Consider the following 16,818-nt stretch of genomic DNA (forward strand, 5'->3'; position numbering starts at 1 on the left):
GACCAGTTCAACATCAAAGGTAAGGTTAGCACAGAAACATTCTGACCAGTTTAACATCAAACGTAAGGTTAGCACAGAAACATTCTGACCAGTTTAACATCAAAGGGTTAGCACAGAAACATTCTGACCAGTTCAACATCAAACATAAGGTTAGCACAGAAACATTCTGACCAGTTCAACATCAAAGGTAAGGTTAGCACAGAAACATTCTGACCAGTTTAACATCAAAGGTAAGGTTAGCACAGAAACATTCTGACCAGTTCAACATCAAAGGTAAGGTTAGCACAGAAACATTCTGACCAGTTCAACATCAAAGGTAAGGTTAGCACAGAAACATTCTGACCAGTTTAACATCAAAGGTAAGGTTAGCACAGAAACATTCTGACCAGTTCAACATCAAACATAAGGTTAGCACAGAAACATTCTGACCAGTTTAACATCAAAGGGTTAGCACAGAAACATTCTGACCAGTTCAACATCAAAGGTAAGGTTAGCACAGAAACATTCTGACCAGTTCAACATCAAAGGGTTAACACAGAAACATTCTGACCAGTTCAACATCAAAAGTAAGGTTAGCACAGAAACATTCTGACCAGTTCAACATCAAAGGTAAGGTTAGCACAGAAACATTCTGACCAGTTCAACATCAAAGGTAAGGTTAGCACAGAAACATTCTGACCAGTTCAACATCAAAGGTAAGGTTAGCACAGAAACATTCTGACCAGTTCAACATCAAACGTAAGGTTAGCACAGAAACATTCTGACCAGTTCAACATCAAAGGTAAGGTTAGCACAGAAACATTCTGACCAGTTCAACATCAAACGTAAGGTTAGCACAGAAACATTCTGACCAGTTCAACATCAAAGGTAAGGTTAGCACAGAAACATTCTGACCAGTTTAACATCAAAGGTAAGGTTAGCACAGAAACATTCTGACCAGTTCAACATCAAAGGTAAGGTTAGCACAGAAACATTCTGACCAGTTCAACATCAAAGGTAAGGTTAGCACAGAAACATTCTGACCAGTTCAACATCAAAGGTAAGGTTAGCACAGAAACATTCTGACCAGTTTAACATCAAACGTAAGGTTAGCACAGAAACATTCTGACCAGTTTAACATCAAAGGGTTAGCACAGAAACATTCTGACCAGTTCAACATCAAAGGTAAGGTTAGCACAGAAACATTCTGACGAGTTCAACATCAAAGGTAAGGTTAGCACAGAAACATTCTGACCAGTTCAACATCAAAGGTAAGGTTAGCACAGAAACATTCTGACCAGTTCAACATCAAACATAAGGTTAGCACAGAAACATTCTGACCAGTTCAACATCAAAGGTAAGGTTAGCACAGAAACATTCTGACCAGTTTAACATCAAAGGTAAGGTTAGCACAGAAACATTCTGACCAGTTCAACATCAAAGGTAAGGTTAGCACAGAAACATTCTGACCAGTTCAACATCAAAGGTAAGGTTAGCACAGAAACATTCTGACCAGTTCAACATCAAAGGTAAGGTTAGCACAGAAACATTCTGACCAGTTCAACATCAAAGGTAAGGTTAGCACAGAAACATTCTGACCAGTTCAACATCAAAGGTAAGGTTAGCACAGAAACATTCTGACCAGTTCAACATCAAAGGTAAGGTTAGCACAGAAACATTCTGACCAGTTCAACATCAAAGGTAAGGTTAGCACAGAAACATTCTGACCAGTTCAACATCAAAGGTAAGGTTAGCACAGAAACATTCTGACCAGTTTAACATCAAACATAAGGTTAGCACAGAAACATTCTGACCAGTTCAACATCAAAGGTAAGGTTAGCACAGAAACATTCTGACCAGTTCAACATCAAAGGGTTAGCACAGAAACATTCTGACCAGTTCAACATCAAACGTAAGGTTAGCACAGAAACATTCTGACCAGTTTAACATCAAAGGGTTAGCACAGAAACATTCTGACCAGTTCAACATCAAAGGTAAGGTTAGCACAGAAACATTCTGACCAGTTCAACATCAAAGGTAAGGTTAGCACAGAAACATTCTGACCAGTTTAACATCAAAGGGTTAGCACAGAAACATTCTGACCAGTTCAACATCAAAGGTAAGGTTAGCACAGAAACATTCTGACCAGTTCAACATCAAACGTAAGGTTAGCACAGAAACATTCTGACCAGTTCAACATCAAAGGTAAGGTTAGCACAGAAACATTCTGACCAGTTCAACATCAAACATAAGGTTAGCACAGAAACATTCTGACCAGTTTAACATCAAAGGGTTAGCACAGAAACATTCTGACCAGTTCAACATCAAACGTAAGGTTAGCACAGAAACATTCTGACCAGTTCAACATCAAACGTAAGGTTAGCACAGAAACATTCTGACCAGTTCAACATCAAAGGTAAGGTTAGCACAGAAACATTCTGACCAGTTCAACATCAAAGGTAAGGTTAGCACAGAAACATTCTGACCAGTTCAACATCAAACATAAGGTTAGCACAGAAACATTCTGACCAGTTTAACATCAAAGGGTTAGCACAGAAACATTCTGACCAGTTCAACATCAAACGTAAGGTTAGCACAGAAACATTCTGACCAGTTCAACATCAAACGTAAGGTTAGCACAGAAACATTCTGACCAGTTCAACATCAAACGTAAGGTTAGCACAGAAACATTCTGACCAGTTCAACATCAAACATAAGGTTAGCACAGAAACATTCTGACCAGTTCAACATCAAACATAAGGTTAGCACAGAAACATTCTGACCAGTTCAACATCAAAGGTAAGGTTAGCACAGAAACATTCTGACCAGTTCAACATCAAACGTAAGGTTAGCACAGAAACATTCTGACCAGTTCAACATCAAAGGTAAGGTTAGCACAGAAACATTCTGACCAGTTCAACATCAAACGTAAGGTTAGCACAGAAACATTCTGACCAGTTCAACATCAAAGGTAAGGTTAGCACAGAAACATTCTGACCAGTTCAACATCAAAGGTAAGGTTAGCACAGAAACATTCTGACCAGTTTAACATCAAAGGGTTAGCACAGAAACATTCTGACCAGTTCAACATCAAAGGTAAGGTTAGCACAGAAACATTCTGACCAGTTCAACATCAAAGGTAAGGTTAGCACAGAAACATTCTGACCAGTTCAACATCAAAGGTAAGGTTAGCACAGAAACATTCTGACCAGTTCAACATCAAAGGTAAGGTTAGCACAGAAACATTCTGACCAGTTCAACATCAAAGGTAAGGTTAGCACAGAAACATTCTGACCAGTTCAACATCAAAGGTAAGGTTAGCACAGAAACATTCTGACCAGTTCAACATCAAACGTAAGGTTAGCAGAGAAACATTCTGACCAGTTCAACATCAAAGGTAAGGTTAGCACAGAAACATTCTGACCAGTTTAACATCAAAGGGTTAGCACAGAAACATTCTGACCAGTTCAACATCAAAGGTAAGGTTAGCACAGAAACATTCTGACCAGTTCAACATCAAAGGTAAGGTTAGCACAGAAACATTCTGACCAGTTCAAATTTCAAAGTTAAGGTTAGCACAGAAACATTCTGACCAGTTCAACATCAAAGGTAAGGTTAGCACAGAAACATTCTGACCAGTTCAACATCAAACATAAGGTTAGCACAGAAACATTCTGACCAGTTCAACATCAAACGTAAGGTTAGCACAGAAACATTCTGACCAGTTCAACATCAAAGGTAAGGTTAGCACAGAAACATTCTGACCAGTTCAACATCAAAGGTAAGGTTAGCACAGAAACATTCTGACCAGTTCAACATCAAAGGTAAGGTTAGCACAGAAACATTCTGACCAGTTCAACATCAAAGGTAAGGTTAGCACAGAAACATTCTGACCAGTTCAACATCAAAGGTAAGGTTAGCACAGAAACATTCTGACCAGTTCAACATCAAACGTAAGGTTAGCAGAGAAACATTCTGACCAGTTCAACATCAAAGGTAAGGTTAGCACAGAAACATTCTGACCAGTTTAACATCAAAGGGTTAGCACAGAAACATTCTGACCAGTTCAACATCAAAGGTAAGGTTAGCACAGAAACATTCTGACCAGTTCAACATCAAAGGTAAGGTTAGCACAGAAACATTCTGACCAGTTCAAATTTCAAAGGTAAGGTTAGCACAGAAACATTCTGACCAGTTCAACATCAAACATAAGGTTAGCACAGAAACATTCTGACCAGTTCAACATCAAACGTAAGGTTAGCACAGAAACATTCTGACCAGTTCAACATCAAAGGTAAGGTTAGCACAGAAACATTCTGACCAGTTCAACATGAAATGTAAGGTTAGCACAGAAACATTCTGACCAGTTTAACATCAAAGGTAAGGTTAGCACAGAAACATTCTGACCAGTTCAACATCAAACGTAAGGTTAGCACAGAAACATTCTGACCAGTTTAACATCAAAGGTAAGGTTAGCACAGAAACATTCTGACCAGTTCAACATCAAACGTAAGGTTAGCACAGAAACATTCTGACCAGTTCAACATCAAAGGTAAGGTTAGCAAAGAAACATTCTGACCAGTTCAACATCAAAGGTAAGGTTAGCACAGAAACATTCTGACCAGTTCAACATCAAAGGTAAGGTTAGCACAGAAACATTCTGACCAGTTCAACATCAAAGGTAAGGTTAGCACAGAAACATTCTGACCAGTTTAACATCAAATGTAAGGTTAGCACAGAAACATTCTGACCAGTTCAACATCAAAGGTAAGGTTAGCACAGAAACATTCTGACCAGTTCAACATCAAAGGGTTAGCACAGAAACATTCTGACCAGTTCAACATCAAAGGTAAGGTTAGCACAGAAACATTCTGACCAGTTCAACATCAAAGGTAAGGTTAGCACAGAAACATTCTGACCAGTTCAACATCAAAGGTAAGGTTAGCACAGAAACATTCTGACCAGTTCAACATCAAAGGTAAGGTTAGCACAGAAACATTCTGACCAGTTCAACATCACAGGTAAGGTTAGCACAGAAACATTCTGACCAGTTGAACATCAAAGGTAAGGTTAGCACAGAAACATTCTGACCAGTTCAACATCAAACATAAGGTTAGCACAGAAACATTCTGACCAGTTCAACATCAAACGTAAGGTTAGCACAAAAACATTCTGACCAGTTCAACATCAAACGTAAGGTTAGCACAGAAACATTCTGACCAGTTTAACATCAAACGTAAGGTTAGCACAGAAACATTCTGACCAGTTCAACATCAAAGGTAAGGTTAGCACAGAAACATTCTGACCAGTTCAACATCAAACATAAGGTTAGCACAGAAACATTCTGACCAGTTCAACATCAAACATAAGGTTAGCACAGAAACATTCTAACCAGTTCAACATCAAACGTAAGGTTAGCACAGAAACATTCTGACCAGTTCAACATCAAAGGTAAGGTTAGCACAGAAACATTCTGACCAGTTCAACATCAAAGGTAAGGTTAGCACAGAAACATTCTGACCAGTTCAACATCAAAGGTAAGGTTAGCACAGAAACATTCTGACCAGTTTAACATCAAAGGTAAGGTTAGCACAGAAACATTCTGACCAGTTCAACATCAAAGGTAAGGTTAGCACAGAAACATTCTGACCAGTTCAACATCAAAGGTAAGGTTAGCACAGAAACATTCTGACCAGTTCAACATCAAACGTAAGGTTAGCACAGAAACATTCTGACCAGTTCAACATCAAACATAAGGTTAGCACAGAAACATTCTGACCAGTTGAACATCAAACGTAAGGTTAGCACAGAAACATTCTGACCAGTTCAACATCAAAGGGTTAGCACAGAAACATTCTGACCAGTTCAACATCAAAGGTAAGGTTAGCACAGAAACATTCTGACCAGTTCAACATCAAAGGTAAGGTTAGCACAGAAACATTCTGACCAGTTCAACATCAAACGTAAGGTTAGCACAGAAACATTCTGACCAGTTCAACATCAAAGGTAAGGTTAGCACAGAAACATTCTGACCAGTTCAACATCAAAGGTAAGGTTAGCACAGAAACATTCTGACCAGTTTAACATCAAAGGGTTAGCACAGAAACATTCTGACCAGTTCAACATCAAAGGTAAGGTTAGCACAGAAACATTCTGACCAGTTCAACATCAAACATAAGGTTAGCACAGAAACATTCTGACCAGTTCAACATCAAAGGTAAGGTTAGCACAGAAACATTCTGACCAGTTTAACATCAAAGGTAAGGTTAGCACAGAAACATTCTGACCAGTTCAACATCAAAGGTAAGGTTAGCACAGAAACATTCTGACCAGTTCAACATCAAAGGTAAGGTTAGCACAGAAACATTCTGACCAGTTCAACATCAAACATAAGGTTAGCACAGAAACATTCTGACCAGTTCAACATCAAAGGTAAGGTTAGCACAGAAACATTCTGACCAGTTCAACATCAAACATAAGGTTAGCACAGAAACATTCTGACCAGTTCAACATCAAAGGTAAGGTTAGCACAGAAACATTCTGACCAGTTCAACATCAAAGGTAAGGTTAGCACAGAAACATTCTGACCAGTTCAACATCAAACGTAAGGTTAGCACAGAAACATTCTGACCAGTTCAACATCAAACGTAAGGTTAGCACAGAAACATTCTGACCAGTTCAACATCAAACGTAAGGTTAGCACAGAAACATTCTGACCAGTTCAACATCAAAGGTAAGGTTAGCACAGAAACATTCTGACCAGTTCAACATCAAAGGTAAGGTTAGCACAGAAACATTCTGACCAGTTCAACATCAAAGGGTTAGCACAGAAACATTCTGACCAGTTCAACATCAAACATAAGGTTAGCACAGAAACATTCTGACCAGTTCAACATCAAAGGTAAGGTTAGCACAGAAACATTCTGACCAGTTCAACATCAAACATAAGGTTAGCACAGAAACATTCTGACCAGTTTAACATCAAACGTAAGGTTAGCACAGAAACATTCTGACCAGTTCAACATCAAAGGTAAGGTTAGCACAGAAACATTCTGACCAGTTCAACATCAAACGTAAGGTTAGCACAGAAACATTCTGACCAGTTCAACATCAAACGTAAGGTTAGCACAGAAACATTCTGACCAGTTCAACATCAAAGGTAAGGTTAGCACAGAAACATTCTGACCAGTTCAACATCAAAGGTAAGGTTAGCACAGAAACATTCTGACCAGTTCAACATCAAACATAAGGTTAGCACAGAAACATTCTGACCAGTTTAACATCAAAGGTAAGGTTAGCACAGAAACATTCTGACCAGTTCAACATCAAAGGGTTAGCACAGAAACATTCTGACCAGTTCAACATCAAACGTAAGGTTAGCACAGAAACATTCTGACCAGTTCAACATCAAACGTAAGGTTAGCACAGAAACATTCTGACCAGTTCAACATCAAAGGTAAGGTTAGCACAGAAACATTCTGACCAGTTCAACATCAAACGTAAGGTTAGCACAGAAACATTCTGACCAGTTCAACATCAAAGGTAAGGTTAGCACAGAAACATTCTGACCAGTTCAACATCAAAGGTAAGGTTAGCACAGAAACATTCTGACCAGTTCAACATCAAACATAAGGTTAGCACAGAAACATTCTGACCAGTTTAACATCAAACGTAAGGTTAGCACAGAAACATTCTGACCAGTTCAACATCAAAGGTAAGGTTAGCACAGAAACATTCTGACCAGTTCAACATCAAACGTAAGGTTAGCACAGAAACATTCTGACCAGTTCAACATCAAACGTAAGGTTAGCACAGAAACATTCTGACCAGTTCAACATCAAAGGTAAGGTTAGCACAGAAACATTCTGACCAGTTCAACATCAAAGGTAAGGTTAGCACAGAAACATTCTGACCAGTTCAACATCAAACATAAGGTTAGCACAGAAACATTCTGACCAGTTTAACATCAAAGGTAAGGTTAGCACAGAAACATTCTGACCAGTTCAACATCAAAGGTAAGGTTAGCACAGAAACATTCTGACCAGTTCAACATCAAACGTAAGGTTAGCACAGAAACATTCTGACCAGTTCAACATCAAACGTAAGGTTAGCACAGAAACATTCTGACCAGTTCAACATCAAAGGTAAGGTTAGCACAGAAACATTCTGACCAGTTCAACATCAAACGTAAGGTTAGCACAGAAACATTCTGACCAGTTCAACATCAAAGGTAAGGTTAGCACAGAAACATTCTGACCAGTTCAACATCAAAGGTAAGGTTAGCACAGAAACATTCTGACCAGTTCAACATCAAAGGTAAGGTTAGCACAGAAACATTCTGACCAGTTCAACATCAAAGGTAAGGTTAGCACAGAAACATTCTGACCAGTTTAACATCAAAGGTAAGGTTAGCACAGAAACATTCTGACCAGTTCAACATCAAAGGTAAGGTTAGCACAGAAACATTCTGACCAGTTCAACATCAAACGTAAGGTTAGCACAGAAACATTCTGACCAGTTCAACATCAAACATAAGGTTAGCACAGAAACATTCTGACCAGTTCAACATCAAACGTAAGGTTAGCACAGAAACATTCTGACCAGTTCAACATCAAAGGTAAGGTTAGCACAGAAACATTCTGACCAGTTCAACATCAAACGTAAGGTTAGCACAGAAACATTCTGACCAGTTCAACATCAAAGGTAAGGTTAGCACAGAAACATTCTGACCAGTTCAACATCAAAGGTAAGGTTAGCACAGAAACATTCTGACCAGTTTAACATCAAAGGTAAGGTTAGCACAGAAACATTCTGACCAGTTCAACATCAAAGGTAAGGTTAGCACAGAAACATTCTGACCAGTTTAACATCAAAGGGTTAGCACAGAAACATTCTGACCAGTTTAACATCAAAGGTAAGGTTAGCACAGAAACATTCTGACCAGTTCAACATCAAACATAAGGTTAGCACAGAAACATTCTGACCAGTTCAACATCAAAGGTAAGGTTAGCACAGAAACATTCTGACCAGTTTAACATCAAAGGGTTAGCACAGAAACATTCTGACCAGTTTAACATCAAAGGGTTAGCACAGAAACATTCTGACCAGTTTAACATCAAACGTAAGGTTAGCACAGAAACATTCTGACCAGTTCAACATCAAAGGTAAGGTTAGCAAAGAAACATTCTGACCAGTTCAACATCAAAGGTAAGGTTAGCACAGAAACATTCTGACCAGTTCAACATCAAAGGGTTAGCACAGAAACATTCTGACCAGTTCAACATCAAACATAAGGTTAGCACAGAAACATTCTGACCAGTTCAACATCAAAGGTAAGGTTAGCACAGAAACATTCTGACCAGTTCAACATCAAACGTAAGGTTAGCACAGAAACATTCTGACCAGTTCAACATCAAAGGTAAGGTTAGCACAGAAACATTCTGACCAGTTCAACATCAAACGTAAGGTTAGCACAGAAACATTCTGACCAGTTCAACATCAAACATAAGGTTAGCACAGAAACATTCTGACCAGTTCAACATCAAACATAAGGTTAGCACAGAAACATTCTGACCAGTTTAACATCAAAGGTAAGGTTAGCACAGAAACATTCTGACCAGTTCAACATCAAAGGTAAGGTTAGCACAGAAACATTCTGACCAGTTTAACATCAAACATAAGGTTAGCACAGAAACATTCTGACCAGTTCAACATCAAACATAAGGTTAGCACAGAAACATTCTGACCAGTTCAACATCAAACATAAGGTTAGCACAGAAACATTCTGACCAGTTCAACATCAAAGGTAAGGTTAGCACAGAAACATTCTGACCAGTTCAACATCAAAGGGTTAGCACAGAAACATTCTGACCAGTTCAACATCAAACATAAGGTTAGCACAGAAACATTCTGACCAGTTCAACATCAAACGTAAGGTTAGCACAGAAACATTCTGACCAGTTCAACATCAAAGGTAAGGTTAGCACAGAAACATTCTGACCAGTTCAACATCAAAGGGTTAGCACAGAAACATTCTGACCAGTTCAACATCAAACATAAGGTTAGCACAGAAACATTCTGACCAGTTCAACATCAAAGGTAAGGTTAGCACAGAAACATTCTGACCAGTTCAACATCAAACATAAGGTTAGCACAGAAACATTCTGACCAGTTCAACATCAAAGGTAAGGTTAGCACAGAAACATTCTGACCAGTTCAACATCAAACGTAAGGTTAGCACAGAAACATTCTGACCAGTTCAACATCAAAGGTAAGGTTAGCACAGAAACATTCTGACCAGTTCAACATCAAACATAAGGTTAGCACAGAAACATTCTGACCAGTTCAACTTCAAAGGTAAGGTTAGCACAGAAACATTCTGACCAGTTTAACATCAAACATAAGGTTAGCACAGAAACATTCTGACCAGTTCAACATCAAAGGTAAGGTTAGCACAGAAACATTCTGACCAGTTCAACATCAAAGGTAATGTTAGCACAGAAACATTCTGACCAGTTTAACATCAAACGTAAGGTTAGCACAGAAACATTCTGACCAGTTTAACATCAAACGTAAGGTTAGCACAGAAACATTCTGACCAGTTCAACATCAAAGGTAAGGTTAGCACAGAAACATTCTGACCAGTTCAACATCAAAGGTAAGGTTAGCACAGAAACATTCTGACCAGTTCAACATCAAAGGTAAGGTTAGCACAGAAACATTCTGACCAGTTCAACATCAAAGGTAAGGTTAGCACAGAAACATTCTGACCAGTTTAACATCAAAGGTAAGGTTAGCACAGAAACATTCTGACCAGTTCAACATCAAAGGTAAGGTTAGCACAGAAACATTCTGACCAGTTTAACATCAAAGGGTTAGCACAGAAACATTCTGACCAGTTCAACATCAAAGGTAAGGTTAGCACAGAAACATTCTGACCAGTTCAATATCAAACGTAAAGTTAGCACAGAAACATTCTGACCAGTTCAACATCAAAGGTAAGGTTAGCACAGAAACATTCTGACCAGTTCAACATCAAAGGTAAGGTTAGCACAGAAACATTCTGACCAGTTCAACATCAAAGGGTTAGCACAGAAACATTCTGACCAGTTCAACATCAAAGGTAAGGTTAACACAGAAACATTCTGACCAGTTCAACATCAAACGTAAGGTTAGCACAGAAACATTCTGACCAGTTCAACATCAAACGTAAGGTTAGCACAGAAACATTCTGACCAGTTCAACATCAAAGGTAAGGTTAGCACAGAAACATTCTGACCAGTTCAACATCAAAGGTAAGGTTAGCACAGAAACATTCTGACCAGTTCAACATCAAACATAAGGTTAACACAGAAACATTCTGACCAGTTCAACATCAAACGTAAGGTTAGCACAGAAACATTCTGACCAGTTCAACATCAAACGTAAGGTTAGCACAGAAACATTCTGACCAGTTCAACATCAAACGTAAGGTTAGCACAGAAACATTCTGACCAGTTTAACATCAAAGGTAAGGTTAGCACAGAAACATTCTGACCAGTTCAACATCAAAGGTAAGGTTAGCACAGAAACATTCTGACCAGTTTAACATCAAAGGTAAGGTTAGCACAGAAACATTCTGACCAGTTCAACATCAAAGGTAAGGTTAGCACAGAAACATTCTGACCAGTTCAACATCAAAGGGTTAGCACAGAAACATTCTGACCAGTTCAACATCAAAGGTAAGGTTAGCACAGAAACATTCTGACCAGTTCCATAGGGGTTAAAGTTTCCATATTGTCTGGTAAATCCGAGCGAGACAGACCTCCACCCTTGAGGATTTCTTCAAGCACTGGCAAGTAGTTGTGGACATTCATAACTTGTCCTGACACCGCCAGAGTTGGCTCCACATTCAACGCCTGGTAACAGAACATACACATTTTCTAAGAGCTGAAGAAAAGGATCAGGCTTATGGTATTGTTTAACTTTGGGTTAGGGCTGTGGTTCTGTTATAACTTTGAGTCCATCCAGCTATAAAAGATACCCAGCTCTAGTCTTACAAAGTTTTCTCAACTAATCTTATGATTATTATGTCATCCATTAGCTTGATTATGTTTGGATTAGATTAGGGGTAGGAATGGTATTGGGGTTAGGGTTAGACTAGATTTAGGAATAGTCATGGTTAAACTAGGGTTAGGAATAGTGTCATGGTTACACAAGGGTTAGGGTCTTGGTTAGATTCTGGTTACCTGATGAAACCAACCAGTTGGGATAAACAAGAGTTCCCCTGCTAGGGTTAGATTCTGGTTACCTGATGAAACCAACCAGTTGGGATAGAGTTCCCCTGCTAGGGTTAGATTCTGGTTACCTGATAAAACCAACCAGTTGGGATAGAGTTCCCCTGCTAGGGTTAGATTCTGGTTACCTGATGAAACCAACCAGTTGGGATAAACAAGAGTTCCCCTGCTAGCTGGACAACCTCCAGGTGTTTGACCTGTGTTAAAACTTCATTCGCTTCATCCTCGTTTGAGAAGAGATCTAATGCACTGAATGACAACAACATAAGAGATCTAATGCACTGAATGACAACAACATAAGAGATCTAATGCACTGAATGACAACAACATAAGAGATCTAATGCACTGAATGACAACAACATAAGAGATCTAATGCACTGAATGACAACAACATAAGAGATCTAATGCACTGAATGACAACAACATAAGAGATCTAATGCACTGAATGACAACAACATAAGAGATCTAATGCACTGAATGACAACAACATGAGAGATCTAATGCACTGAATGACAACAACATAAGAGATCTAATGCACTGAATGACAACAACATAAGAGATCTAATGCACTGAATGACAACAACATAAGAGATCTAATGCACTGAATGACAACAACATAAGAGATCTAATGCACTGAATGACAACAACATAAGAGATCTAATGCACTGAATGACAACAACATAAGAGATCTAATGCACTGAATGACAACAACATAAGAGATCTAATGCACTGAATGACAACAACATAAGAGATCTAATGCACTGAATGACAACAACATAAGAGATCTAATGCACTGAATGACAACAACATAAGAGATCTAATGCACTGAATGACAACAACATAAGAGATCTAATGCACTGAATGACAACAACATAAGAGATCTAATGCACTGAATGACAACAACATAAGAGATCTAATGCACTGAATGACAACAACATAAGAGATCTAATGCACTGTCCACAATCTCTACAACCACCCTGTCCACAACCACCCTGTCCACAATCTCTACAACCACCCTGTCCACAATCTCTACAACCACCCTGTCCACAATCTCCACAACCACCCTGTCCACAATCTCCACAACCACCCTGTCCACAATCTCTACAACCACCCTGTCCACAATCTCTACAACCACCCTGTCCACAATCTCTACAACCACCCTGTCCACAACCACCCTGTCCACAATCTCTACAACCACCCTGTCCACAATCTCTACAACCACCCTGTCCACAACCACCCTGTCCACAATCTCTACAACCACCCTGTCCACAACCACCCTGTCCACAATCTCTACAACCACCCTGTCCACAATCTCTACAACCACCCTGTCCACAATCTCTACAACCACCCTGTCCACAACCACCCTGTCCACAATCTCCACAACCACCCTGTCCACAATCTCTACAACCACCCTGTCCACAACCACCCTGTCCACAATCTCTACAACCATCCTGTCCACAATCTCTACAACCACCCGGTCCACAATCTCTACAACCACCCTGTCCACAACCACCCTGTCCACAATCTCTACAACCACCCTGTCCACAATCACCCTGTCCACAATCTCCACAACCACCCTGTCCACAATCTCTACAACCACCCTGTCCACAATCTCTACAACCACCCTGTCCACAATCTCTACAACCACCCTGTCCACAATCTCTACAACCACCCTGTCCACAACCACCCTGTCCACAATCTCTACAACCACCCTGTCCACAATCTCTACAACCACCCTGTCCACAACCACCCTGTCCACAATCTCTACAACCACCCTGTCCACAATCTCTACAACCACCCTGTCCACAATCTCTACAACCACCCTGTCCACAACCACCCTGTCCACAATCTCTACAACCACCCTGTCCACAATCTCTACAACCACCCTGTCCACAACCACCCTGTCCACAATCTCTACAACCACCCTGTCCACAATCTCTACAACCACCCTTTCCACAATCTCTACAACCACCCTGTCCACAATCTCTACAACCACCCTGTCCACAACCACCCTGTCCACAATCTCTACAACCACCCTGTCCACAACCACCCTGTCCACAATCTCCACAACCACCCTGTCCACAATCTCTACAACCACCCTGTCCACAACCACCCTGTCCACAATCTCTACAACCATCCTGTCCACAATCTCTACAACCACCCGGTCCACAATCTCTACAACCACCCTGTCCACAACCACCCTGTCCACAATCTCTACAACCACCCTGTCCACAATCTCTACAACCACCCTGTCCACAATCTCCACAACCACCCTGTCCACAATCTCTACAACCACCCTGTCCACAATCTCCACAACCACCCTGTCCACAATCTCTACAACCACCCTGTCCACAATCTCTACAACCACCCTGTCCACAATCTCTACAACCACCCTGTCAACTGAGTGATGATATTTAAATGACTTTGTTGAGCTTAAAATATATTTACCTGTTGTATTTTTTACAATCCAAAGGAAACCCACAATCCTGGTCAGGTTTGACTGATAAGTATCTATCTTGTCCAGGGAGAATGAGCTAGTAGTACAAAAATTTGAGCCAAAGAGATGGTATTGATTACCTCTTCTCTTCTATTTAGCAACAGAGACAAAACAGAGACAAAACAATAAAATTCAGCTAAAAATAACCTTCACTTTAGAGAAATTGTTCTTTATTTAAAAAAAAAAATTTTTTTAAGTAGATTTACACAGATAAATCAATGTTTATAGATTCAAAACGGTTACACACAGCTAAATTTAGCAAAAGTAAATTATATACCTTCCATTTTTTAGCTCCGCTAAGTACAGCATTTGTTCCTGTCCAGTTATAGGGGTCAATGTGCAGCGTAGAGCGAGAGAAAGCTGTTCCCCACAGCAACAAGCAGTCCCAAGGACGAATTTCTTCAGGAAAAAGGCTAAAGAAATTTTCTCTAGTGTACATCTAGGATAGAAAAATGTTTTCTACTCGCATACACTTAAACAGTAAAGGCTGTATTGCACACTGTCTACAAGGATAAATGAAGGCAGGGAATGCAAACAATCAAATAGGAATAGAGGATTATTCACAATTTGGGTAAAGTTGATCCAAAATTAGAAAATAGAGGATGATTCACAGTTTGGGTAAAGTTGATCCAAAATTAGAAAATAGAGGATGATTCACAGTTTGGGTAAAGTTGATCCAAAATTAGAAAATAGAGGATGATTCACAGTTTGGGTAAAGTTGATCCAAAATTAGAAAATAGAGGATGATTCACAGTTTGGGTAAAGTTGATCCAAAATTAGAAAATAGAGGATGATTCACAGTTTGGGTAAAGTTGATCCAAAATTAGAAAATAGAGGATGATTCACAATTTGGGTCAAGTTGATCCAAAATTAGAAAATAGAGGATGATTCACAATTTGGGTAAAGTTGATCCAAAATTAGAAAATAGAGGATGATTCACAATTTGGGTAAAGTTGATCCAAAATTAGAAAATAGAGGATGATTCACATTTTGGGATAGAGCAAGAAACAAAGAAAGGGATACAAAACTACATTTTTTAAAAATGTAATAGATGATGAAGCTAATCATTAACATACATGGATAATAGTTTCATCAAAACTAACATTAGTAACATTAACGGCAACCCTATGTAATAGATTGAAATAATTGTGAGGTCAAGGGAACTCACTCTTCTGTATTAGTTATATTTATAATATTGTTATCTTGAGTGATGTCCCTTGGGTACTTCCTTCCGTCCTCTCTGTGTGTTACCATCGTGATGAAGTTAGACCCAATAAATGTATTATATACAACCACAGGCTTCTGTCGTCAATCTATTATAACTGGCGACGAGGATGGACATCTACTAGAAAGAGCACCTACTTACGCAAAAAAGAGGTTTGCTAGAGCTTATTAGCTAATTATTTCTAGAATTATGGCGCTGTATGGCCAAATAAAAGAATTTGATGCGAATGATGAAATCATTCAAGATTACCTAGAGAGGTTAAGCTTTTACCTAGAAGCTAACAACGTGACGATAGAAGCCAAAAAGAGAGCTATTTTGTTAACAGTCATAGGGCCTCAACAATTTAGGCTACTAAAGGACTTATGCGCACCAGCTAGTCTAACTACCAAGAGCTTTAACGAGCTGAGCAAATTGCTAACAGACCACCATGCGCCTGTACCATCAAAGTTTCTATGTCGAGCTAGATTTGACAGTAGGACTCGTCAACCAAACGAGTCAATATCAGAATATGTTGCTGCTTTACGTCATTTAAGTGAATTTTGTGAATTCGGAGACACGCTGTCTGACAGATTATGTGAAAAGTTTGTGACAGGTGTAAACAGCCCTGATATTCAAAGAAAGTTGCTGCTCGAGTCAGATCTAACATTAGAAAAAGCAATACAACTCGCAACTTCAATCCAGCAGTCATCAGATGCGGCGAAATCTCTTACGCCTTCAGGGATCCATGCAGTAAACAGCAGGTTAGTCAATAAACATCAACCCCATCAGAGCATTCCAACTTATGCTAAACAGCCTGCTCGTTCAAATCCTAGATCTAAATCTAGTAATAATTATCAAAAATG

General features: G+C 39.5%; 1 protein-coding gene across 1 annotated transcript in view; it reads right to left on the reverse strand.

Moving 5' to 3' along the window:
- The window catches only part of LOC131929755 (uncharacterized), a 48,938-nt gene that overhangs the window by 11,920 nt on the left and 20,200 nt on the right, over positions 1-16,818 (reverse strand). The window contains exons 5-8 of the mRNA XM_059286103.1: positions 15,029-15,190; positions 14,703-14,788; positions 12,383-12,503; positions 11,727-11,876 (exon numbers count right to left, since the gene is read on the reverse strand). Coding sequence (XP_059142086.1) covers positions 11,727-11,876; positions 12,383-12,503; positions 14,703-14,788; positions 15,029-15,190 — 519 coding nt within the window. The remainder of the gene's footprint in view (positions 1-11,726; positions 11,877-12,382; positions 12,504-14,702; positions 14,789-15,028; positions 15,191-16,818) is intronic.

The sequence above is a fragment of the Physella acuta genome, unplaced genomic scaffold (genome assembly GCF_028476545.2).
Source record: "Physella acuta isolate Inbredline_101_S28 unplaced genomic scaffold, ASM2847654v3 ptg001670l, whole genome shotgun sequence".
In the NCBI taxonomy this organism is placed as follows: domain Eukaryota; kingdom Metazoa; phylum Mollusca; class Gastropoda; family Physidae; genus Physella; species Physella acuta.